Below are 26,469 nucleotides of genomic sequence, written 5' to 3'. Positions count from 1 at the left end.
CACCGGTCAGCACAATTTGCACTTCAATAAAAACTTGCTGAATTCAAAGGAAATAAATCTAGCAGCATGTGAACAGGTTGCTATTGAAATACCTCCCAGCAAACCTGTGTTTTCAGATATTTTATGGTTTGTATTTGTGTTTATAATTTTAATCCTGAGGTAGAAGTAGTTGTAGTAGTACTTGTAGTAAGCATTAGTTGTTTTGTCTTGCTCTGCCTTCCTCTAGATGGCGACAGCTGACTGTAGATGAAAGACTTTTCTAAGAGCGTTGTCTGTGTATGCTGTCCTGCAGAAGGACTTAGTAAATAAATATTGTATATCTTCAAATGCAGTAATTCAACTTTACAGTCGTTTCGAGACTTCTTCTGTTCTCTCACAGTAGCAGTCAGTGTTAGTGAAAGTCCTCTTGAAACCTTTATTTGTGTGCTTTTACAACTACAGCTGTGAAGGTTCGCCCAGCTGTGAGGTTTACCACAGGTAAACCACTCCACGTGTCAGTTATTATAATATCTTAAAGTTTGTTTAATTGTATTATTATTTTTCCTTTCACCCTGTTTGCTGTGCATGGTCCGTTGGTTCTCATGTGATTATGTAAACTGATATTTTGTAGGCGTGTTTGCTGAGAAAAGTCTAGTAAAATGTAATCTGTACACTGATCAGACATCTGCCTGATAGTCAAAGCCCACGTCGTCTCGACTTACCGCCTACTGACTGCTTTTACCCCAAGGATGAGGAATTCAACAGTGTGTCCGCCTCTTCCCTCCGTGGCAGTCTTTGAACCCTGTGACTTCAGCAAACAGGCTTATGCAACAGTCCAATCAGAGACATTGATCTCTCTCTGTGATCGATTTCCTCCGCTTCCCCTCCGGAAGGAAGTGAGTGTGGGAGGGGACGGTGGTGCCAGTGTTTTCGAGTGAGGGTAAAGTGAACTGGTGATGCTCTGAAGCGGAGTGGAAAGTTTTGTCACTCCTGTGAAACATACCAGTGCACCATTCTTGCCAACGTCAGTGGTTTATACAGAGATATAAATAAGATAAACACAAATGCACGAGCAAGACTTACAGGACTGGGCGCTAGAATATCTACAGTGACTCGAGCAGCTGTGAGAATATTTGTATACTTAAAGATACTCCAGCTAAAGTTTGAAAAGCAGTACTTTGAAGACAACTGGCTGTTAATAATGACATATTGCCAGTGCCATAGCTGATGCCCTGCCAGAAAATGCAAGAGGCAAGTGCTGTGCCTGCTCTGAAAGGACTGATGAGATGTTTATGTGTGCAGGGAAGTGTGTAGGAGAATGAGTGGTCATTAGTATTCACAATCAGGTGGAAAAAAGTGGATCCTCCCATCAGGTGGAACTAAGATATGCAGTGGTGTTTTACAACCTGTGTGCAAGAGTGAATGAGAGAAAGGGGAGGAGGGAGAAAGAATGAAACCAAGTGCTGAGGCATTTCTCAATGAGAAGAGGGAGAATGAAAGAGATTTTCCACTCCACCAGAGAGAGGCAGAGAGAAAAATGAGTGTGCACAGGAAAGAGAAACAGTGATCATGTTCTCCGGCAGTCCATTAGTGCGGCTGCTAATGGATGTAGTGAAAAAGGTGATTTAAAAGGGCAACAATTGGTCTTTTTGCCCCAAGGTGGCTCTTTTCACCAGGGCTTAATGGAAAACTGGGCCCGGGATATTTTGTTTAAAATTGAGTTTTTATTCAGAATTAAAAGTGGGGCCTATTCACTGTGGTTTAAAAGGGTTTTTAACCCTTTCCCCTTTTTGCCAAATGTTGTCTTTATGGGGGAAAGAGTCAAAAGTTTCTTTCTTACAATTGTGCCATTTTCACTGCAGGTCAGGTGCGTATGTACACATGTAAAATGCAGTGTAAAGTAACACAAGCGTTCAGTAAAAGACCAGGAAAGCATTTCAAAGCCAAGTTTGTTACCCACATGATATTTAATAATATGAAAATAATGTGAATATGTCTCTCTGTATGTTTGTGTAGGACTCCACGCTCATGGGGTTTCATGTTCCTAAAGATTTTGGTGTGATTTATATCAGCCATGCCGTCCATCGCGACCCAGAGGTGTTTCAGGAGCCTGATGCCTTCCTGCCAGAGAGATGGAGCGGAAGGTGAGGATCTTTTCTCTCATTCTTTTATTTTATTTTCTAGTTGTCAAGGAGTGTCATCGTGGTAGTAGAATTTCAAACTGGATGTCGACACCTTGGAAATACTTGATACCATTGTCAATACTATGGGGGAAAATAGAGTCATTACAAAACAGAAATTAGAACAATGCAAACAATAACATCAATGACAACACGATTTTTTTAAGTTGCCTGATATGGTGCAAAAAATTGCATCACTAATGCAAAGTGTAGATATGACAAATGTTTAAAGATTGTAAAATGGTAGTGAAAAAAACCCAACACATAAACACAAAAGGACGAGGGGCAGTGAGGTAGTGCCGCGCTTCTGGTGACTTGGTACCATATTTTTGTTGCTGAAGAAACAGAGCAGTTAAAGTAGACTGCTATTGTTTCTGTGTAGTTGCTGATGAACTTTTCTCACATTCAATCTGCTGACTGCCTTTAAGAGAAAAATAACTCTTTTCAAACCCAAATAATTATGTTATACTGTAAAACTTATGCTGTCTTTTAAAACTACAGTCAGGGAAATTAGATAATGTTTTGCTACTTACTCCAACATTAATGTTATCGTTTTTTTATTTAGTTGTAACTGCTAACTAAGTAGTAAATGGTCAATTGCTAATAGTTAAACAGCAAATGTTAATGTACGCGCCAGCCAGGTAAACATTTATGATAACGGTTTAATACTTCAGTGCTGATGAAACAGGAGCGCTACTGACCTCTCAAAATTCCTCATAGAGTGTGAAAGTACAGCAGTGCAGTGTGAAGTTGTGTGTCAACTGGAGGGCACGAGGAGAGCACTAATGGTAACAGTACTGTTGCAAACGAGTATATAATCCAACAGTAATTTTGAGGACCAGTTAGTATCTTTTCCTTTCTTTTTTGACAACACTATTATCGAGTTAACAGCTCTTTACAGATATAGACCAAAGTGTCTCTGGTATCCTAGCACCAATGAAGAGGAGTATTGTACAAGAACATGAAAAAGCACGAGGGTTAAAACGAAGGTTTCTAGTCATTCCCAGCATCACCGAAAATCGCAAACCATGCAGTATTTAGTCATTAATGTCTTTAGAAAAAGCAATCAATTATGCCTAGAACTTCAGCCTTGAAAAGGTAATGTATCAGTCTTTCAGGGAAAAACATTATTAATCAAGGCTTTCCCACAGACTTAAAATATATGAGCTGTGCCTCAAATGAGGTGTTAATTTCATGGGCTTTTTTTTCAAACATAGGTTTTCTTGATGTTGCTGGATTGACCTGCACATTAAATAAATGTGACTGACACACAGCCAAAGAGTAAAAAATTGTAAACTGACAAAATAGCTTCAAGAACGGACAGGACTTTGTGGACCAATGGAAAAAATGGTAAAATTAAAAAAAATGGTGAATTTTTTTTGTTTTGTTTGTTATTCTGAAAATTTCTTAGATCAAACAAGAAGGAAGCAAACGGGCAGTTCTGTTTATACTCCCTTACTGATACATACTTATAAACACGCCACATTTGCACAGTCAAACACAATCAGCATTAGAAAGAGTAAGTGGGAGGAAGCTTTTAGTGCTGTGACACATCAGGGATCGAGGAAATGCGTCACAAAAAGATGTTTAAAAAATCACAAAGAAAAAGATAAAAGAATAAATAATAGAGCATTTTCTTCCATGTGCATTTATACGTATAGTGATTTATAAGGCACTCGATAAAATCTGAAAAGAAAGAATTATAGTAATGGACCCTGCTTTGAGGCATGCCACAAAGCAAAAATGATTCGGGAATAGTTTGAGTAAAATGAGTTGAGTTAAATGGACTTCCAAATAGTAGATGATCTGCTCTACCTCTCGAGCTTCAGCCACCCCAAACGCCAGCTAAGTCCAATCGAGCATCTGTGGATGTGCAGGACAAACAAATCTGACCCACAGAGGCCCCACCTCGGAGCTTACAGGACTGTAAAGGATCTGTTGCTAACATCTTGGTGCCAGATAGCAAAGCACACTCTCAGGGGTCTGGTGGAGTCCATGCTTTGATGGGTCAGGGCTTTTTTGGGAGTGGGACCAACACACGGTTAGGCAGGTGGTCATAATGTTATACCTGATGGGTGCACATATGGCAAATATAATGCTAGTCACAATTTACATATCCCCAAAATGCTTTAGCTTCATTATATAATGGCCAAATGGCTTGCTGCGCAGGCAGGGTGAATACCTGTGTTGTCGATTATATTTTCAGTTCAGCACCTTGTAAAAACTATCTCTGTGTTGGGTTCTTCACCCTGTTGGAAATGCACCATGTTCAGTCTTTATAGCACAGTATTATGCTTATACAGAAAGTATGAACAGCTGAAGAGGTTCTGAAGCTGTTGATGACGTGACTAAATGACAAAGTTATACTGTATTAACATAGGCACAGATAATGGATTACTAATTGCAGCAGGTACCACACAATAACTTCCTGTTTCAATGATAACTTTAAGAATAGCTGAGGGGGTTTAGGCCACATTTGCTGCGGTCAGACTAAAATGCACAGTTTTACTGGATAGAAATGCACTCTTAAAATAGATGACAGCAAGATTAAATCAATAGTCTGTTCTACAACTTGTTTTATGACCGCAAAGCAGAAAAGAGTGCTGGTTAGTACTTCATATACATACGCCCACGTCTTTACTATAGCAACCAATGCAGATAGATAACAGCGCCTGAGCACACAAGTCTGACTGCATCGCTTTTACATGTACTTGCTCAGACTGTCTGCTGGGAAAGTAAAATAAAAAAGCCTTCTGAATACAAAAGGAGATGCATAAAGACTCTCTGTCTGTTACCTGCTCTGGTAAAATGAAACCCAAGCTGGCTCATTCTCTGTCAGCCATTCATCTGTTCATTCACTTCCTTCATTCAACTGTTTATTGTCATTCATGCTCTCTCTCTCATGTGACAGAGAGTGGAGAAAAAAAACTACGAATGTATGTATGTAGGAAGGAAGCTGCTGCCATGGAAACTGGTCACCTGTCAGTATCTTCACCAATAGGGATTCCCCTGTGTGTATTTCTGTGAGTGTGTGTCTGTGTGTAGAGTGGGGGGAGAAGCTTTTTTCTCTCCCATGATGCCCTGGGAAAGAGTGTGATGGGTTACAGAAGAATGAGTCAGAGAAGCTCCCATCCTTTTTGCGATGAAACAGTAATAATGTTGAATTTCTTATATATACTGCATATATTTACTTTATTTAATTTTTTGTTGAGCAGAGAAATCGTTGGTGTAGAGACCTCTTCTTCACTCTTATCTTGTTAAAACTAACCTAATTATGTGTTGACTTTTATTTTAAACCAGATAAAACCATCACACCAAATGAAGCAATCTAATGTTACAGTTGGCAGTTTGGAGTTTCTCTCTTTGAGCTGATCCATTATCTTCCGATTGGTTTGAAAAATGGAAGCAGAAGAAATAGCCGGAAAAGCTCAGGAGGAATTGATGGTGCTGAATTCAACAGTCACAGTGCGAGCTTGAGTCAGGTTACGGCATTGGATTTCAGAGGGGTTTGCATTTACAGCATAGATTAACTCTCTCAGGTATTAGAAGGTAGAAGGTACTTTCTACCTTTTCCCAAGGGGTCGTCACACCAGACGATTCCACATATTTGGTTTGGTACAGATTTTATGCCAGACGCCCCTCTTAATGCAGCCCTTCCATTTATCGGAGCTGGGAACCAGCACTGGGAGCACACTAGCTTCTTACCCCCTGAGGCTGGGTTTGTGCTTCTTTCTGGTCTCGAACTGGGGGTCTTCCATCTGTGAAGTAAGGAGACACAGATGGAAGATGGTACACAAACTCAAAAAAGAAATTATCCTAAAACAGCTTAATAACTTAAGACGTAGATCCAACTAGATACTTATAGCGCAAAAAAAAAAAAAAAAAGAGTCAAAAATCTGTTCAGTCTGCCTAACAGGCAGATACTTTTAGCCTGGAAATGGACACCATTTTAAATACTCTGAAGTGTGTGAACAGAGCACTCGGCTGAGAAGAGAAATCTATGAATGAATAGATGGCATGCTTTGTGTCTGCGTGTGTGAGCATCAGGTAAGATGGTGCAGGGTTAAGGAGTGAGTCAGAGGAGATTTTCCTTGAGATAGTCTGATGTAAAAGAAAACTCTAGAAAAGTCATTAATAAGAAACTGCACAAAAAAAACCAAAAGACAAAAAGATGAAACGTGGAGTGTAGGCGCTAGAAGTTTGACTATACCTCAATAAAGGTGTGAGTCATCCACATTAAGAAGATGTGTATATTTGTATGGATGATTCTGGTCACCTTTTTGATATTTCTTACTGTCAGTAAATTTTATTGAACCCTGAGAAGCGATCTGTGCGACCAAAGCTGATATATCTTTCATCCTTGCCGTGCAAACCTCTGCTGCCTGTCTTTGCTTGTCTTTATTTTTCATTTATCACCGTGTTTGTTTCCCTTTCCTCCCAACTGTTCCTGTCTCTGGTTTTCCATCTGCCAGTCTTCCTGGTGACCGGTTTCCTGTCTCTCTTGATAGTTGCCCAGCTCATTTTCTTGCCACCTGGCTGTTTAATTTAATGACTGCAGTCCTGTTACATAACAAGCCCACCTACAATCACCACAGTTTCATCTGTTTATTTTTTATTTTTTTGGGCAGTAGCTGGGTGTATTATCTACCGTGTGTGTTCCCGTTCATACTCGTCGTATATTGTGTATGTGTGCTTTTCCTGTTGGAGGCAAATATTGGAGCTGGCAAGTTAACATCCTATCAGCTCAACGCCCACACAGACTCTGGCCCTAGATAAGTGAATCAGAAATGCTACCAAGCACAGATAAAAATCTTAGCTATTGCAGTGGGCTGTGTTGCTAGTTTCACATAAATCCGAGAATAGGGACTTTTCTTCTTGTCTCCAAAAATAGTGAGAGACATCTTTTTTTTAATTTGAAGTAGAAATTATCTGAAATGTCTGTGTTTGCGTACGTCAGCCACTGTATGAATTCTTAGAAACGACACAAACCAGAGTCACCAGTTCATAAAGATAATGCCAGGAGTTTGTCATAGTCTAGTTGAACTAAGTATAACAGTTTTGATAATAGGCTTTACGTTTTAAAATAATAGACTGCATATAAATGACACATAGAATTCAAGATGCTGCCCATTAGTTTGTGCACTAGTGTTCCTAAGCCTCAAGTTTGGCACGTGAGCTAGGCTATAAACTCACACTTCACTTTCTTAGATGCACCTTGCTAGTACTGTGTTGGACCACTTTTGCTTTCAGAGCTGCTTTAATTCTTCATGGCGTAGATGCAACAAGGTGCTGGAAACATTCCTCAGAGATTTTGGTCCATGTTGACATGATAGTTTTACACAGTTGCTGCAGATTTGTCAGCTGCACATCCATGATGTGACCCTCCCGTTCCACCACATCCCAAAGGTTCTCTATTGGATTGAGATGTGTTGGAAGCCATTTGAGTACAGTAATTGCATTGTCATGTTATCAAGCTGGAAACACCCATCAGAAGATGGGTGTGTTGGTCATAAAGGGATGGACATTAAACAATGCTCAGTTAGTACTAAGGTGCGCAAAGTGTGCTAAAAAAATATTCCCCACACCACCAGCCCGAACTGTTGCTGTTTACAGTCTTCTGTTGTCCAGTTTTGGTGAGCTTGCGTGAACTGTAGCCTACATTTACTGTTTTTAGCCAACAGAAGTAGCATCTGTCATGGTCTTATTCTGCTGTTGCAAGGTTACTGTTGCCTCCCTGTCAGCTCAAACCAGTCTGGCCATTCTCCTCTGACCTCTGGCATCAACAAGGCAGAGAACCATTGCTCTGCCTTCTTGGATTGGATATTTTCATTTCTGGTCCATTCTCTGTAAACCCTAGAGATGGTTATGTGGGAAAATCCCAGTAGATCATGAGTTTCTGAAATCCTCAGACCAGCCCATCTGGTGCCGACGACCATCCTACCTTCTAAGTCACTTAAATCACCTTTCTTCCTCATTCTGATTCTCACTTAGAACTTCAGCAGGTCATTAATGCTGTTAATATTTGTGTTAATAAGCAGTTGAACAGGTGTACCTAATGAAGTGACTGGTGAGTGCAACTTTGATGTAGGGTTTTTTTTGCCATTGAACTTTAAATGCAACAAGATGCAAATGAAAATAAATGATGAGAGTTTTTAAGTGATCTGCAGCTATTTGTTCGTCCTCTTCCCTGTCTTCCCTATCTAATAATTAATCTGATGATGCCCTCTTGGCCTCAGTCATGATCTCTCACAGAGCTTTCTCATTATACTTTATTGCAGAAAAATGAATTATACTTCACACAAGAGTATACTGCTCTGATTCACTTCCTATCCACTCAACATATTTGATATAGCATTACGATGGAGTGCTTGGTAAGACTTCCTTTCCCTTCCTATAGTGTACGCCGCACATCTTACTGTTTCAGGATGTACCTAATAGTACATTAAACCATTAGTCAGATGCTAGCGAGGACACTAATAATAACACTTCTCACACACACAAACCATCTGACACAGTGGACCCAGACTATACGCACCACTAATGCTTCCTGTTTGCTTTTAATCAGAGCTCAGGTTTCAGGAAGACAGGATCCATTAGAGGCAAGACACGGCCTGCATCAGATGGATATTGAGTAATGGTTGGAAAGGACCTGCTTTCTTAAGTATATTTTTAAGAAATATTAGAAAGCAGGCATGATGAAGTAAAGTTGGGTCCCTGATTTTTGTTCATTTGTCTTGTGGAACTTCATTCTAAGCTGCACTCTTGGTTGGTTTCCTTTGAGGTCTAATTTATTTGTCTTTTGTGCCAAAGAGAGAGGGGTCAGCTGGATTGATCGAGAATTCTGGGTGTTTTATATGATGCATTGTAGAGTTTTTGATGATGAGCATCACCGTGCAGCAATGCTCTCCTTATTCTTTGTACACATTTTTTCTTCACCCAGCCAAGAGCTGAGATGGAGGCAAGCGATTGGTGCCATTTGTCAGCATTTCTATCAGATAGACAAACAACTACAAAGCCATAAAACTTGGTGCAGAGGTGGAGTGTGGGCAAAAGAAGAGCCCACAGAGAAGCTGCAGTTCATTGTCTTTAAAAGTGAGAGATGAGAGAATTGGCTTTGGTGGGAGACCTGCTTTCTCTTAGTGCCCTTTTTTTTGTCATTAGTAAAGTGAAACATAAAGTGAAACAATGACCTGAAAAAAACAGTCAGGGTGTTTTAGTTTGAACAACTAACTTAAAAAATACTTTGTATTGACAAAAAAATCTACAAGATACATCTCTGGTTGGTCTATATCAGATTTAAATATGGTCATATGCCATGCTGTGAATTTCTCATGGATGAAACACAACTTTAAATAGCTATTTTTTTTAAACAACCTCAAATACCATTTGGGATAAGTTTGCATAACGTGCATCTTTTTTTAAAATCATTTTTTCAAGATATACCTTTTGATTGACGTTTGTGAAGTCTGTTCAAGATAGATTATTGATTGATTTTTGCATCTCTGATTTGTCTACCCTATGCAAAATTTAATTGTAGCTCTTGTGTTTTGCATATGCAGGAACGAAGGCCATGAGCACTTCCTGTGTTCCTTTGGCAACGGGCCCAGGAGCTGCATCGGAGCTAAACTTACCAACGTCTTTCTGAAGGTGACCTTCACACACAAGCGTGACAAAGAATACATCGACACACACTCTTTAATTATCACTGTAAAAGTGACTTCTTTAACATAAAAGGTTTTTTATGTGGGTTCTGGGGGGGTTTGGGGTTTTTTTTTTACTTCCTCTCTGAGACTCTGGTGCATTTAATGGCTTGTTGAAAGATTTGTGGTCTCTGAGCCTCAGCTCTGCATTTTATATTTTGGGCTTCTGGGTTACATGTGGAGGGAAATCGGCTGAAAAGTCGATGGAAAGTTTACTTGCAATGGATTTATCCTCTTTAGAGACGAAGCAAGCGATGCAGCTGATCAGATGTGAAGTAAGGTCTCAGTTGAGTGAAATATTACTGATGTGAGACTGAGGCATCCAGTTAGGTTGTCTGTAGTTGTCCCCAATAATTTGACTAACAAAACTAATATCTTTCAAAAAAGAATTGACAAGAAGTTCTTAATTTAGATTTTCACACTCCGGATGCTGAACATCAGCAATATAATTTCTAGATGTTGTGTAAACAAGTCTTAAACGTTTAGTTAAATTAGTTAAAGAGTTATCATTAAATGTAAAAATAGAAACTTCATAATCCTCTTAAAAAGATATTTGTGTTTGCCGCAGTCAAACAAAAATTCAGTGTCTTGTTTGGGGTTTTTTGGGGAATATGTAGGCCATATGCGTTAAAACGTTATGCAAACCACAGAGATACGGCACCTATAACAGCATCTTTACTAAATTTTCCTGCACTGAGATCTGATTCGAGCTTCTCATGTCAATCCTTTAATGCAAAAACAGCTAAGCGTGAACCTGTTTACTGCATCTGTGTTAAGTGTGATTAAAGGGTTCAGTTATTGTTGTATGTTTAGATATTATTTTAACTGTAATTAATTGTGTATGTAAATGGGGGAGGGGGGTCTAAACTAACCATATCTGTCATTTGTAAAGAGGTTGCTATTTGTAGCGGTTACAGTAATAGCTTAAGCTAGTAAACTGACAGATGCTGTTATTGTTCAAAGTTAGAGGAAATATAACGTAGATGAAACGTGTGAGTCAGAACAGAGAAACAGAGGATAATGCTACCTTGTGCATAGCAGTTTATCAAGCTACTTTGATAAGCTGCTCCTTAATGACAAGGGGTCACCACAGCAAGTTGCTCCACATGCAAAGTTGGCAAAGTTTTATGTTGGATCTCCTTTCTGACGCAATTCAAAAGGAGAATTGCTTGCTAAGCGAATGTGTAAACCTCCACACCATGGGGCCACTTATTTTGGTATACCTGTTCAAACACTCATTAATGTATGGACATGGTCAATATGACCTTCCTTAGATCAGACAGAGCATCAGAATGGGGAAGAAAGGTGATTTAAGTGACTTTGAATGTGGTAAGGTTGTTGGCGTCAGATGGGCTGGTCTGAGTAATCCAGAAACTGCTGATCTGCTGGGATTTTCACACACAACCATCTCTAGGTTTTATAGAGAACCGTCCAAAAAAGACTAGAGTCCGGCCAGACTGCTTCAAGATGATAGAAAGGTAGCAGTAGCTTAAATACCTACTTGCTCCAACTAATGTGTATTGAACACACAACACATTGAACTTTGTCTGCTAAGAACAAGAAACTGTGGCTACGGTCCAACCCTATACTAGCAAGGACCACAAGTTACAACATAGACATCATGACATATATATTAAGACGTGAAACCAGTGATTGAGCCCACAGAGTTACCAATAAAGAGTCCACTGAGATTGCATGCCATGTGAGCAGAAAGGTAATTGACTGATATGTAACTGGCCTCTTTCCTTGGGTAATCAAAGAACTCAACCCCCGGCTGGCCATTAGACATTAGAGTCCAGGTTTGCAGCACTTCTGTATTGGCTTCATTGTTTTGGGGTTTTTTTTAGACCTGGTGGCCGCATCTTTCTTTTATAGCCTACAGTTTAACACAGAGTTAGCAGAGCTTCATTAGCAGAACAGGTCAACTACTTTACCTTTCTCTGAAGTGCACTGGGAAAAACGCTCACAGCGAGCCAGCTGTGGATGACAGCTGCGGCTCAACTGATTGTGGCTGTGCAACCCCCCCAACACACATGCCCACACACACAGTGGAAAAACCAGTCAGAGAAGGAAACCATCCCCCAACCATTCAGTAAATAGAGCACTGCTCATGGGAATGACGAAATGCTTGGCTGGCTGTGTGTATACCAGAGGGAAAGATCCGGGCACTGACTGTCCCCTTTTAACCACCTCACAATCCCAAAGGCATATTCACCATAGCTGCCGTTGCCTATATACTGGGCACACGCATATACACACGCAGCCATGAGAACAAGACAGGTGTGTTACAGGTGTGACAACAGGAAGCAAAGAGATTTAATTTCCCATGTGGGGGCATTCCTTCTAGAAAGAGGAGGGCACGTAAATAAACGTGTGCGTATGTGTTGTCAGCTTGACACTGGAAAGTCAAAGTGGTGACACCAAGTCAACAACAAATACTGTGAGCCAGTGGATTTCCAGGAAATATTACAGACTTTCAGTTGTCACTGATTTACAGATTTATCTGTGACCAGCTTTGTTTTTAGGCTGTGGTAGATGAAAGCAGGCTTCTTATTTCTGCATATTTGCCAAAGATTTGGTTGAAATGGCTACAGATTTTATCCAGTAGGTCATTTGATAACGTTAGCACCATGAATTTTTATGTATTACAATGTTTCTTTTCAAAACAAGAGTCCTGTTAAATTACTCATAAATATGAATTAAATGTTTCGATGGCCATGAAAAGCCTAGCTGCATGCATGCATGCCTCAGGAAAAGAAAATCCCCTTGCTCACAATACAACAACGCTTGCTTGTGTACAAGACTTTGAAGTAAAGGAGCGTTTTTGTTCTTGTATTGCTCTGTCATATATTAGTGTGACTGTAATAACTCAGTCTGGATTCTCAGAGCACTGTTAGAACGGTGTTTCAGTTTTTTCTAAACCTCCTCAAAAGAGGTACTCAGATGCTAACATTACCGCAATGAAGGACACACAGGAATATCTCCCACACACCCAGGAAAAGCAGAGCGTATATGTGTGATTAGTATTTAACTATATCTGTACAAAATGTAGTTGGCTAATAAATCTACTTAGACTAAAATCTACTAAAACTAATTAGTTAAACTAGTTCACCTACTCAGTTTATTTTTAATTAAATAATCAGGATGTTATTGATGTGCAGGCTTTCAGCTTTATTTCAAGGGGTTTAAAGTAAGTATTGCATTAACTGTTTAGGAATTACAGCGATTTTTATAGAATCAGAATCAGAATACTTTATTGATCCCTAGGGGAAATTCTTTATAGATATAATCGCCCATTTTCAGAGGCTGAAAACTTATTGTGCAATTGACTGATCGGCATTTTCATGGACATTTAAGCCTTGGAGTTGTTTAACTTGCATTTGGTAGCTTTTTGCTGGTACTGGCAATATAAAATCTAAAAATATATCGAATGCAAGTAAAGGATGAAAAGCAAACGTATCAAAGTGATAGCAAAAATTTCAGGAGTGGCTAAAAACCAAAAAAGAAAAACTGCTTCAGTGAAAGACCACAGAAGACAACTGATGTGGATGATCACAGAATTATTTTCATGGTTGAGAAAAACTGCTTCACAACACCTCACCAAGTGAGGAACCCTCTTGGGCAGCGGTCCCCAACCTTTTTGTGCCATGGACCAGTTTAATGTCAGACAATATTTTCATGGGCCAGCCTTTAAGGTGTCGCGGATAAATACAACAAAATAAAATGATATCACCAAGACAAAAACGGTGGTATTTTGTAACTATAATAATAAATGCGAATTCACTGTGTAATTGTGTAACTTTATTAGCAGCGTCCTCCTGAAATGTGCCAACAACATTAAGAGTAACATCCTCCTCTCTGCCCCTTAATGCTTTCTGGTCGCAATGGTAACACGTAAATATTTCTTTCAAAATAAGACACACAACTGCAACACAGGAAAAGATCCAGGGAAACCGAGTTAATGGTAAAAAACATGAAAACCATAAATTTCACACCTGAGCCTCAGCTCTCACGGCCCAGTACCGATCCATGGCCCGGGGGTTTGGACCGCTGCTCTTGAGGAGGCAGGTGCATCATTGTCAAAGTCTATAACCAACCAACAAACAAAAATAATAGACTTTGCCAGTAAACATCTAAAAGAGCAAGCACATTTCTGAAAAAAAGAAAAATCTTTGGATGGGTGACAGGGCTCATATTTTGCATTTTATTGTTAGCCAGTGGGCAGCAGTCTCCCAAGGTCAAGAGCTGTCCTGTTTTCTTCACTGAAAGACATTGCTAGCACAGGGCGCCCACAGAAACGCAAAGCAGGAGATGAAGCATCGCTGAATATGCTTCCAAACCAACTTCATTCTAAGCCAAAGACTAGAAAATATGGTGAAGCAGGTCTTCCCTTTGGTTTCACCTGCACAAGTGCCGAGGTAGGTCTCCCTGCAGAATTGGTTTTCCCTGTGTCTCGAGCAGCGCTGGGCTGTTCAAATCATGGACTAACAGTATCCTAAAGTTGTTTATATTTTTAAACCCATTTTGCACAGAGAGGCATTTTTTGAAAAATGCATTGATAGCAACGTTGAATATTATTACACATGAAAAAAAAAACTACATGTAAAATAATTACACCGTGACTCTGCCTTTCTAAATGGAGGGACAGTAACTTCGTGTGTAAATGTAAGCGTGTAAAACCTAAAGATAGTAAGATTGACAGTATTTTGTCTCTATCTGCCATTCTGCAATTCATCTCATGTAAACGGGGCGCACAGCGTGACGTGAAAAAAGGCACATACCTTTGATGTTGCGTGACGAACTCTGTATTCCTCGTCCACACGTAAAAGCAAAAAAATGAGTTTTAAAAAATCTCCATTTTCGGTGATTTTCAAAAATACCCGTGTAGGTCCGGACGTAGCCTAAAAGAGTTAGTAGTTTATTTTATTACTACCTGTAATTTATTGCAGATTACTTGTATTTGTTTAATTGTTTACTAAATGTTTGAGGTGTGAAAAAAAACCCGCAATGGAGCAAAATATGGGTGTGTGTGGTTGGAGGATGTGCAAACATTTTTCTTGTAAAACAAAGGGGGGCCCAGCAAAAAAAGATTGGGAACCACTGCACTAAGACATCATTTATATGTTTTTGTTCTCAGATTATTTAACAGTAAAAACAGCAAGATACATGGGGGTGTTAATGCACGCTATCTAAAATGCAACAGTGAGGGATGACTCAACCCTGCACTCACACTTATGAGTCACTGAAAATGTTGGGTGTGATTGAGTGGAGCTCAGGTGTAGTTCAAAGCAGTTTAATGTCTCTCCTCGTTCGGCTATTGTCCCTCTTCAGCAGGACAGTTATTGTTTCAAATTGGATTACTCATCATAGATAATCAGTTGCTTGTTTTGGATTATTTACGATTGTCATGATTTGTCTCTGTCTCTGGAGATATCGATATATTTGGCCACAGTAGTGAATACACAAAGTAGAATTACCACCTCTCTGATACTTAAAAAAATGAAAAAGTGTTAAATGCAGGTGCTTAAGAAATGATGTAGTTTATTAAAGCTGTATAGATGTAGAGCTCGGAATAGATCGCACAGGTGTTCTCTTCCTGTTTTACTATTTACACTTTTATATATTTAATTTACATTTATAAAAATTATTCTACTTTTGATGTGTACAGTTTTAATAAAATTTCTTTTATTTGACTTTACTGGATATTTTTAAGTACATTCTAAATTAAATGATACAGACTGGCATCCATCAGCAGCGTTGCCTCTTAGTTTAGAGAGGACTGAAACAGTGTTTGATGCTGCTTCACAACACAAATGTACACTATATTTTTACTGCTTTTATTTTGCTGCTCAAACAGAATCTTCCCTTATCTCAGTTTTTAAGTTGTTAATCCTGTCTTTAAATAGTTAATTATGATAAATTTATAACAGAGCTATCTGCTTTGCTTTAATGATGCATGTGTTTGATTACGTCTCTTACCGTGCTTAATTACAGAAAAGATCAGACTGGCAGATTAAAGTACATCTGCTTGGCTTTCAGCAGGGTGACCATTTGCACACACACACACACACACAGACATACACACACACACACACACACACACACAGACACACAGAAGGATGAGGGCATGACCAGAGTAAAAAGTAGACTGCAGGGATCTAGGTCAGAGATGTGACTCATCGCCTCACTTCATCCTTCCCCCTGTCGTCCTCGCTACCCACCCCCCTCTCATAATTCTCCCTTCATTCCCTCTCCTCTCCGTTACTCCCTTGATCCTTCCCCGTTCATTCATCCTCCCCCTCACAAGGAAAATCTTCATTCATAAAGTGGAGAGACGCAGGGGAAATATGTGTTGGTTAGACAGGTCCATGGCTGAGGATAAGCCGGTAAGGAGTGTTGTCTATGACATCACCAGTTCTGAGCTCTCAGTGCTCTCACTAGAATAAAATAGAATAGAATAGTATATGTATGGGGAAAATGAAATAGAATAGAGAATGGAAAGTAATGCTTCATAATATAGGATAATATAGAATAATAGACTGGCAATAATAGAATAGAATGTAGAATTATGTGGAATAGAAGAAAATAGATTAAAATAGGAATATATATAATTACATGAAAAAAGTAATAGAATTGAATACAAGAGAATAGAATTATGTGAAATGCTATGAAACACAGTAGAAAAAACATAATAAAATAGAAAGTAATGAAATAGAATAGAATAAATACAACAAATATAATACAATAGAATGATGGGGTATTGGAGGGAAAGCAAAGAATCTAGACGAACTGAACAGAAGTGAAAATTGAAATACAGTAAAATAGAAAATAATACAAATAGCACAAAAAGTAATTAAACAAAATAGAATAGAGTTATTTGGAAAATATTAAAATAGAGTAATAGAATGGAATAATAGTTATATATAAAACAGAATGATGACTAGAACAATATATTGAATGAGTGAAAGAGAAGGGAATACAAAGGAGTGACACTGAGAGAAATGATATGGAATGAAATAAAGGTCTTCTCCTCAAATTATGCAAATTTCTGTGTTGCTCAAAGGAAAATGTGTTTCTAACTGTACGATTTTGTGTCTGAATGTAAGCATTGTTGATTCCAGGTCTAAAGGACCAAATGTTCCATTACAGCTTGCCTGGTAAAAGTTGTTGCATTGCTATTTTCAAACCTGGAAAGGAACACACAAAAACAGGCTTGAAGTGATGTGGAGGCTGTAGCTTTGCAAGTTGGAGACTTATTCAGCGTTGGTGGATGCTCTAGGTCTGCCAAGTGCCTTCAGTTTTAACATTTTGTTTTCGCTCGGCTTTAAAATAGAAAATTGTCACTTACACCCATGTAGCTCTTCACTCTACATAAGTTTCGTTTATGTAAAATGGAGCAAGCACAACCAGAAAACAGTATTTTTGTGTTTCGCTGCCAGGAAGCGTGCGTGTACCTGTTAAACAACTTTGACTGGTGTTTGGACCCTCCAATGCAGAACCTCGAGTACAAATGGCTGCCCGTGTCTCGCCCTGCCAACCCCCCCACCGTCACCTTTACCCAGCGGGATCACACCCTATCTGGCAGAAGTGACACCAGCTAGGGATGCACAGTATGCTCCATGATGCACCTAAAAACTCTACTAAAAGTCACACATGCCTGTGCAGAAAACGCTGGAGAATATCTTAAGACACGCCGAGGGAAGCCAGCAAACTGTGAGGCTTTCCCCCGCTGTATATAATACAGTAATCATCCCGGGGAAAGCCAGAGAGAGTGCTGGTTTTCCCTCTGTCTGTTCCTCTGCCAGATATTCTGCAGCTTTCCTTGATGACTGCAATGGGAGACGAGATAAATGAGTCATTCTTCAGTTGTTGACTCTGAAACTGCCAAACGGATGTTTGTGTTCTGCCTTTTTTAATGAGTAATATGCAACATTTTAAAAACATTGACCAGATTTTTGACGAGAAAATCTTTATATGAACATTGCCTCTTGCTTAAAATTCCCTTGTGCTCATTTATGTGTTTGTATATATGAGAGCAGAATGTGAAAAAGCTCCAAAAAATAAAAATCCATCCAGGGGGGACACGTGCACGGATGAAAATCGAGGTAAACCCTCAGATTCCATCACTGACTGCAAACCTGTCTCCCCCACCACCACCACCTAGCAACCAACAGTGCTTAGCAACAGTTCGTCATACCGACTTGCCTCCTTTTAGTATGCAAGTCTCACACGCGCACACATACACACACTAACCTGGTTATTTTTGAAAGCGTTCACTTGGCACGCCATCTGAATTCCATGTAAATGACGCCAGAAGGCAATTCAGAGCACGTGTCTGAATTTTAAGCACCATGAATGATTTGAGTCATAAATGGAAACGATTCTGTGCCTCCTACATTTATAAGAATCAGTTTAATGTCATATTTATTAATGTGCAGCTGAAGTATACATGCATCATCTTGTGCTGTATCACTTAGATACCTTGTTGTTACTTGCATTTTGCCTTTAGTAGTGTTTTTATGTTATCGTAAGGTTTGACAGAGGATTCATGCAATGTTCTGAATATCTGAATGTTATCTTATTGGCTGAAAAAAACTTTAAAATGTAATTCTTGTAGTATTTTTATGCATTATATTAGTAAATATTAGTATTTATTTTTCTGACCTCAAGATTTTAGGTTTTACTGTGCAGTGATTTTCCACAGGATGGTTCTAAGAGGTCGTCAAGCAAAAAATGGTGACAGGGAAAAGACTGTTTACAGGCCAGTATTTTTAAAAGCATTTTGAAGTGTATTAAAAACACATACAGTTAAAATGTCCCAATTTAAAAACAAGTTATTAATGCTGTAATTTATGAAGTGTTGGAGGTGCTGCAAGAGCACTCTTTTTTCTGTTTTTTTGTTTTGTTTTGTTCCAATAAAGATTTGTCAGTGAAGTAACACCTAAGCTGTCTAACATGTGGAATGTAAGCTGCGCTGTCTGCATAATCAGCTAAAAGCACGTCTCGGAAAGATGTTCTTGTCCTGTGGGAGCTGCTCAACAAACCTACTGTTCTCTTTGCTGCACTCCTCTCTCTCTCTCTCTCGCACGCACTCGGCTAAGCTGCCGCCATGCATGTTGCTCGTCTCCGTGTTTTTCACTGTTTCTCTCTAACGCGCACACTTGCAGACATACATCACACAGGATCTGGCAGAAAATGAGGTTCTTGTGAGCAGACTGGTATGACTCACTCTTCTGCCTGCACTTGTCCATTAGCTGACGCTCCTACTCGCAGTTTATGACAGGCAAAAGCGACTTAGAGTGTATCCTCTTATGCATAAGGACATATGGCTCTGTTTTATTTATTGGAGCTTTTTTTTCCTCGTCATTTAACCGTCCACTTTCTGCTTCTAGTTTAAAACACCGGCGAGATACTGGCAGACTAAAGTGTTCAAGTGCGCTGGGTAAAATGCTCCCTGTTTAAGTCCAGCAGTTTATTTTTCAGAGTATGCTCAGTTAGTCTAAAGATTCTTTCACTGGCTTATTTTAAATTTACGTCATTATGGTAGAAAATATACTTAGAGAGACTTGTCATTTTCTTGATGTTTCCGTCTGTACAGAAATAAAAGTTCATAGCCTGAAAAATAAATTGGTGAAATTCTCTCGTCATTCAACCTTTGTGCACCCTTTAACTTGCCTTATTGAGATATCTGCAGTTTTATTGCATACCACTCTGTCTTGTTGCCCACATAATCATATTTTAAAACGTGATTTAAAAATTAGGTCTAGTTTAAACAATGATCTTCTAAGCTGTTTTTGTGAATTCAGCATTGAGTGACTTTCAGGAATGTGCTAGATAATGATAAGTTCATTCAGTTCATCCAGAAGTAGGTGAAAGCTCTAGTGTTCATTATGTAGAAAGGATCTTGCAGTACAATGTACACTGTTTGTCATGCACACTGGAGTGAAGGAGGTCCTAACAGATAGATCACATCCACAGATTGTAGAGTTAAAACTAAGGGCTTATTGTTGTCCAAAGACAGAGTGTTTCCATTGTCTCTGACATGTTATGTATTATAAAATGGTCAGATGATAAGATTTGACCCGATGTGTGAAATTAAAGAGAATGTGAAAATATGCGAACCATTTAAACTCAGTATTTTATTGAAATGCAATATAAGCAATGTCAAAACTAAGAGTTTTCTTTCTTATTTTGAATATGGTGCTGCAAAAATATTTCACTAAAGCTGGCACAGAGAAACTAAAAGGCTCGAAGGCCATTTAATATTTAAAAAAAAGGTTTGTTGAAACATCTTGCAACTGAGTACATGGTAACAAAGAAAGTATACTCTCTTTCAATCCCAAGATTTTATGTAACAGGACATAATAAAGATCAGCTGGTCGTTAGCAGGTTCTAAAATTAACAACACATGACACATTACCAGTGTCATTATTTCAATAACAGAAACCAAAAACAGAAGCAGTGTGTGAAAAAACGAATTAGCCCCTTACTGCTTTCATAGGACTCTAATCAAGTGCAAGTGATTAATTGAGCATCAGCACCTCTATGAAAGACATGGAGAATTCAGGTATTTGATAGCACAATGCCAAGAAGGAAAGACATCAGCAATGATCTCAGAAATAATTGATCTCAGAGAAAAAACTGTTGCTGCCCATCAATCTGGGAAGGGTTATTAAGCCTTTTCCATACATTTTTAAGTCCATCATTCTACGTCGACAGTTTCCAGTCTTCCCAGGAGTGGACATCCCAGCAGATTCACCCCAAGGTCAGGCAATGCAACACTCAGAGAAACTGCAAAAAACACATCTCACATCTCAGACTGTACAGGCCCGAGTTAGCTAAATGCTAAAGTTCGAGTAGAAGAAGGCTGAACAAGTTTTTTGCTTTTTTGCAAAAGTTGCCACTTGCAAAGATAATACATACATAAAGATTATCCAAAAGCACCCATTTTCAGCTATGACAGTTCAAAACTCAACATCTGAGAGGTGCGGGGATGGATCAGTGCACATGCCACAGATAACAAGAACGTCTGTGGAGGTGCCAAAAATGGTTCAGCGTATTTTTCAGGTAATGCATTGCTTATTGGACCAAGAAAATGCCAAACTACACACTGCAACAACAGTGTGGATCTATAGAGAAAAAGTCAGGGTCGTAAATTGGCTTTCTGTGCAGTGAAGACGTGATCAAGTGGCAGCATCACTCTGAAGCTGATAGCGGTTGATAGAGTACATTCTAGGCTGCACATTCATAGGTAAACTAACATATTTACTAGCCTGTCAGATGCAGTGCCATTAGTAAGGACTTTAATTGCTAAAAATTGAGAAAAAAACATTGACTTTGTTTGCTCTCCGGTTGCCGCTTAGCTGCAAAGCTTTGAAAACAGTTTACTTCTGTGAGGGTTTTTAAAAAACAGCACCATCAAGGACCAGGCAGTCACATCAGTCACATGGCAGACAGGACTGGGGGAGGACAGTGCATCCAGATGATAAAACAAAGCCTGAGGTCAGTTTTAATGAGCAGGGCTAATTACTACACCACTGTTCACTGTCCATCTGTCCACTTCCAGTGAGCTCTTGGCCTGCAGCGAGGTGTACAACAGGAAGTAAAGACAAGAAACCCAACATCTACAAATGGCCTACACACGATTTGATAACATTATGTAGTAGATGTTTATTGGGTGTCATAGTAATTAAAACCAAACTAAAAACTAACACTACATGAGAAAAAATAGAATAAGAATAAACTATCAGAAATAATATAAAACCAGCTGAAATATTAAACTGTTCTGAAGCTTCTACTGATGACAAATACCAACCACACTGCAATAATAAAAAAAAACCTAAAAACTAATAGTGAAACTAATAAAAAATTAAACTGAAACTAACCATTTTCAAAAGCAGAACTAAAGCAGATCTGTCTTGAACTTGCTGACTTTTATTTATTTATTTATTTTAAAAAAAGATGCTCTTGTTTTCAGTATAGAATTTCTCGGTGCTTTATTTATAATATTTGAAAAGACTGAAAACAAACTTCTGGATGAATTCAAAAATAACAAATGTTCTTCAGTACAAAATGATAAGACTGAGCTCTGTCACAGTAATACTATGTGTAAGAAATTATCAATTGATACATTACTGATGATATGTTTCAGTACAGCCACAGTGTTGTTAGGTGTCTACAGGTCTTTGCCTGTTTGCTGACTGAATTCCTACAGCAAACCTGAGAAGTCACACTCTCATGCACATAAACACCTAAGTGTGTGCCCGTCAGTGTTGGACACACTGTCCTTTGCTGCTTACTATTGTTTGTCTGTACTTAAGCAGGCAGGAAGGAAAAGCCTTTAGTCACAGAGGTGCCATCGAGCCCTGTTTAATTGTCTCATTTATCTTCCCTTTGCTGCTAAACCTTGCACTGCCGCTCGAATTCACCCTGGGAGGCCTCAGGAGCAGATACAAGTAGATCATCATTTATTACAGAAAATTGTTCATATAATATCCCAGTCTGTGTCTGATAGAAACTGAGGTGGTAGTTTCAGGTTGCTCAAAGAATGAAAGCCTTCATGAGAGGATTTAGCTGTATGAATTTAAAATTGTGCCTATATTATGTTTTCTTTAATTAAGAGGAAAAGCTCATATTTAGCTTTTATGCTGAACATGTGTAGAAGTAATCTAACTAGTTCAAGCTACGCAGAAAAAGTTAGCACGTCCAGTAGAAAACCTTTTTGCTTTTTTGACATATTTGGACATTTCTTGATATGTATACTCAATATTTACAGATGGAATATTCAACCAGTCTCTGATTTGCTCCCATGCAAAATTCCTTCATTTCAATGATGTTTTGAGGGCTTTTTTGTCTTTTATGTCTGTTTCAAATCACTCCATAAAGTGTCAGTGGGATTCAGATGTAAGCTTTGACCGGGACGTAACTCTCTGCTAATTTTCAAGAAGGAATATGAGCCAAAAGGTCCACTTCTGATTCAGGTTCACTGTCAGGCAGATGTCCTCACCTTATCTTCAAGTAATCTTTCACATGATGTACAACTCATTGTTGATCAATAACTGCAAGCTGCGTTGTGCCTGAGGCAGTGAAGCAACTCCAAACCCCGACCAATTCACAGATGGTTTAAGGTTCCTCTGAAAAGCCGTCTACTGTAACTGCGGCCAGACTTTTTCACTCCGTCAACAAAAGCACAAAACCAGCTTTGTTTGGGAATGCAGTTTTGTTGTATTTATGAAAATGATTATGAAAAGTGAACTTTCGTGTGATCAGTTTGTCATCAGTGCATCCCCTATATCTGCACGTACTGCCTCCAAGGGGTCATGGATTTGCAAATATGCAAATACATGTGCAAATATGTCAAAAAGCCAAGTTCCATGGTATTGACTCACCTTTTCCTGACTCTAAATGGCGTGTCCACAAGTTAATATGTTATGTTTATGAAATGAAAAAGGAGCTCTGCTGATGATTCGACGTTCAGAAGAATTCAGGCCCAGACCTACTAACTGCCCTGTGGCATAGCCCCCCAACTTTATTCAGAATGTGATTATCCATCCATCCATCCATTCGCTTCCACTTATCCTTTTCAGGGTCGCGGGGGGCGCTGGAGCCTATCCCAGCTGTCATAGGGCGAAAGGCGGGGTACACCCTGGACAGGTCGCCAGTCTGTCGCAGGGCCAACACACAAGGACAGACAACCATTCACACTCACATTCACACCTAGTGACAATTTGTATTATCCAATTAACCTATCCCCACAAGCTGCATGTCTTTGGACGGTGGGAGGAAGCCGGAGTACCCGGAGGGAACCCACGCAAACACGGGGAGAACATGCAAACTCCACACAGAAAGACCCCGGCCTGATGGTGGAATTGAACTCAGGACCTTCTTGCTGTGCGGCAACAGTGCTAACCACTGTGCCACCGTGCTGAATGTGATTATATTATTTATTAAATATTATTAGTATCTAAAGTAAATGTACTCACTCTAAGGTAACTGCTGGAGATTGTAATTTCTTATAGACTGCTGGGTATCTTTATACTAATACAGAACCAAAGCAGAATTATATTTTAAAATCTGCAAAACAATAAGTGCCTAAAGCTTTCAAATGAATGGTACAGAGTACAAAGTATAACATTTGCTTTCAAATGTGTAGTAGAATTAGGAGTAAGCATAAAATAGATATATTTAAATAAGCTATATTAAATCTCTACTTTAGTACTTTTACTCAAACAAATTTAGTCAGTGACACTCACCACTGGTCCTACCCATGCTCTCGACCAGTAGAGTTGCGCATTGTAAGGTTAACAGTATTCTAGTTTATTGGCATTGGTGGAGGGGCTTATCCAAGGCCAGGCCCTACTCTTGACGTGACCCTGCCATCATTCCAGTCCAACTTGTGGGAAGAGATTTGGAAAGCATGTAGTCGTATTTCTTCAAATTCTTCAACAAACTAAAAAGCTAGAAAGCCAAAGGTCTGCAATGTCTGTGTACTACAAATAAGCCCACTGGCCACTTCATTAAGTACATCTTCCTGTGACTGGTTTAAATGCCCTTTTAGCCTTAATTCTTAGTGGCCCAGATTCCATAAGGTGGTTTGCAGCCTTCCTCTGAGATTGTTGTCTATACTGAAATGACAATATCACACAGCTGCTGCAGATTTGTCAGCTGCACATCCATGATGTGAATCTCCTCACACCTCCCCATCCCAAAGGTGCTCTATAAAACTGACATCTGGTGACTGCGGAGGAGTACAGTGAACTCATTGTCATATTCAAGAAACCAGTCTGAGATGATTTGAGCTTTGTGACATGATGTCTTATCCTGTTGGAAGCAGGCTGTGGTGCTTAAACAATGCTCATTTGGTACTAAGGGGCCAAAATGTTCCAAGAAAACATCCCCCACATCCCACTACATGACTACCAGCAGCCTGAACCATTAATACAATGCAGGATAGGTCCATGCTTTCATGTATATTATGGCAGATTTGAATAGAATAGAATAGAATAGAATTCAACTTTATTGTCATTGCACATGCACAGGTACAGGGCAACGAAATGCAGTTTGCATCCATCCAGAAGTGCTTTAGTGATATAGATATATTACAATATATATTAGCAATAATATAGATATGTGAGTATATTACAGAAATGGGTCTATTATGGTATGTTATAATGTACACGGTATGAAGTATGTTGTGAATATTCTATAACTATAAGTATGTACAGGCTGTAGTGAGTACAAGCTATGTACCGGATATGAACAGGATATAAATATGAAAAACTATACAGAATATGAAATAAATAACTTTACAGAATCTGGGATATACAGCTATACAGAAATGGGAACTATGCAAGTTGTAAACAGTTGTAGGATTAAAGATTATCGAATGTACAGAATGATTATTTACACAGAGCTATACAGTAGTGCAGTTAAGATAAGTGAGGGTGTAGATAGTTTCTACAGAGGCTATATAAAGTGCTAGTGGTTGTGAGTGGTGGTTCAGTCCATGTTATTATTGTGTGTTTGAGGGTACAGTTGTCCATTGTGGGTGTGTGTATGTTCAGTCCATGAGTTAACGTGGGTCAGATGTCAGGAGGCAGAGTTCAGGAGTCTGACAGCTGTGGGGAAGAAGCTGTTCCGGTACCTGGTGGTCTTAGTCCGGAGGCTCCTGTGGCGCCTCCCAGAGGGCAGGAGGGTGAAGAGTCCATGTGATGGGTGACTGGGGTCTTTGATGATTTTCCCAGCCCTTTTCAGACACCGCTTCCTGTAGATGTCTTTTATGGCAGGAAGTGGTGCTCCGGCGATGCGCTGGGCAGTTTTCACGACCCTCTGCAATGCCTTCCGGTCCGAGGCAGAGCAGTTCCCGTACCAGACTGTTATACAGTTGGTCAGGATGCTCTCGATGGTGCAGCGATAGAAGTTCACCAGGATGTCTGAGGACAGGTGGTTCTTCCTCAGGGTCCTCAAGAAGAAGAGGCGCTGGTGAGCCTTCTTGACCAGCTTGGAGCAGTTGGTCGTCCAGGTGAGATCCTCGGAGATGTGGACTCCCAGGAACTTGAAGCTGCTCACACGCTCCACAGCCGTCCCCTTAATGTGGATGGGTGGATGTGGGTCAGCATTCCTCCTGTAGTCCACGATGAGCTCCTTGGTCTTCTCGGTGTTAAGCAGCAGGTTGTTTCTGTCGCACCACTCAGCCAGACGATCCACCTCCTCCCTGTAGGCGGCCTCATCGTTGTCACTGATGAGGCCAATCACCGTGGTGTCATCTGCAAACTTAATGATGGTGTTGGAACCATCAGCAGGTCTGCAGTCGTGGGTGAAGAGGGAGTAGAGGAAAGGGCTCATCACACAGCCTTGTGGTACACCGGTGTTCATTGTGATGGTAGATGAGCAGCGGTTATCCAGCCGGACATGTTGGGGGCGGTTGGTCAGGAAGTCCAGTAACCATTTGCAGATGAGGGAACTGATACCCAGGTCTGTCAGTTTCCTGATGAGTTGTGAGGGGTGGATTGTATTGAATGCTGAACTGAAGTCTATAAACAGCATTCTGGCGTAGGTGTTGTTGTTGTCCAGGTGTGAGAGGACAGAGTGCATTGCGATGGAGACTGCAT

At 39.7% G+C, this 26,469-nt stretch overlaps 1 protein-coding gene across 4 annotated transcripts in view; it reads left to right on the top strand.

Moving 5' to 3' along the window:
- LOC309709880 (putative cytochrome P450 120) overlaps window positions 1–26,469 on the top strand; it is a 49,969-nt gene that overhangs the window by 5,965 nt on the left and 17,535 nt on the right. For 2 of the 4 annotated variants that reach the window (XM_082538791.1, XM_082538790.1), the window contains exons 9-10: window positions 1,996–2,123; window positions 9,719–9,806. In XM_082538791.1, coding sequence (XP_082394917.1) covers window positions 1,996–2,123; window positions 9,719–9,806 — 216 coding nt within the window. Of the gene's footprint in view, window positions 1–1,995; window positions 2,124–9,718; window positions 9,807–17,298; window positions 19,460–26,469 lie in introns of those variants that run through there. The other 2 variants (XM_082538789.1, XM_082538792.1) reach the window with 2 other exon arrangements.

Source organism: Aulonocara stuartgranti, assembly GCF_965226115.1.
Source record: "Aulonocara stuartgranti genome assembly, chromosome: 7".
NCBI classification, from domain to species: Eukaryota; Metazoa; Chordata; class Actinopteri; order Cichliformes; family Cichlidae; genus Aulonocara; species Aulonocara stuartgranti.
Note: the sequence above shows the minus strand (reverse complement) of the source record. Positions and strands in the feature narration are given on the sequence as shown.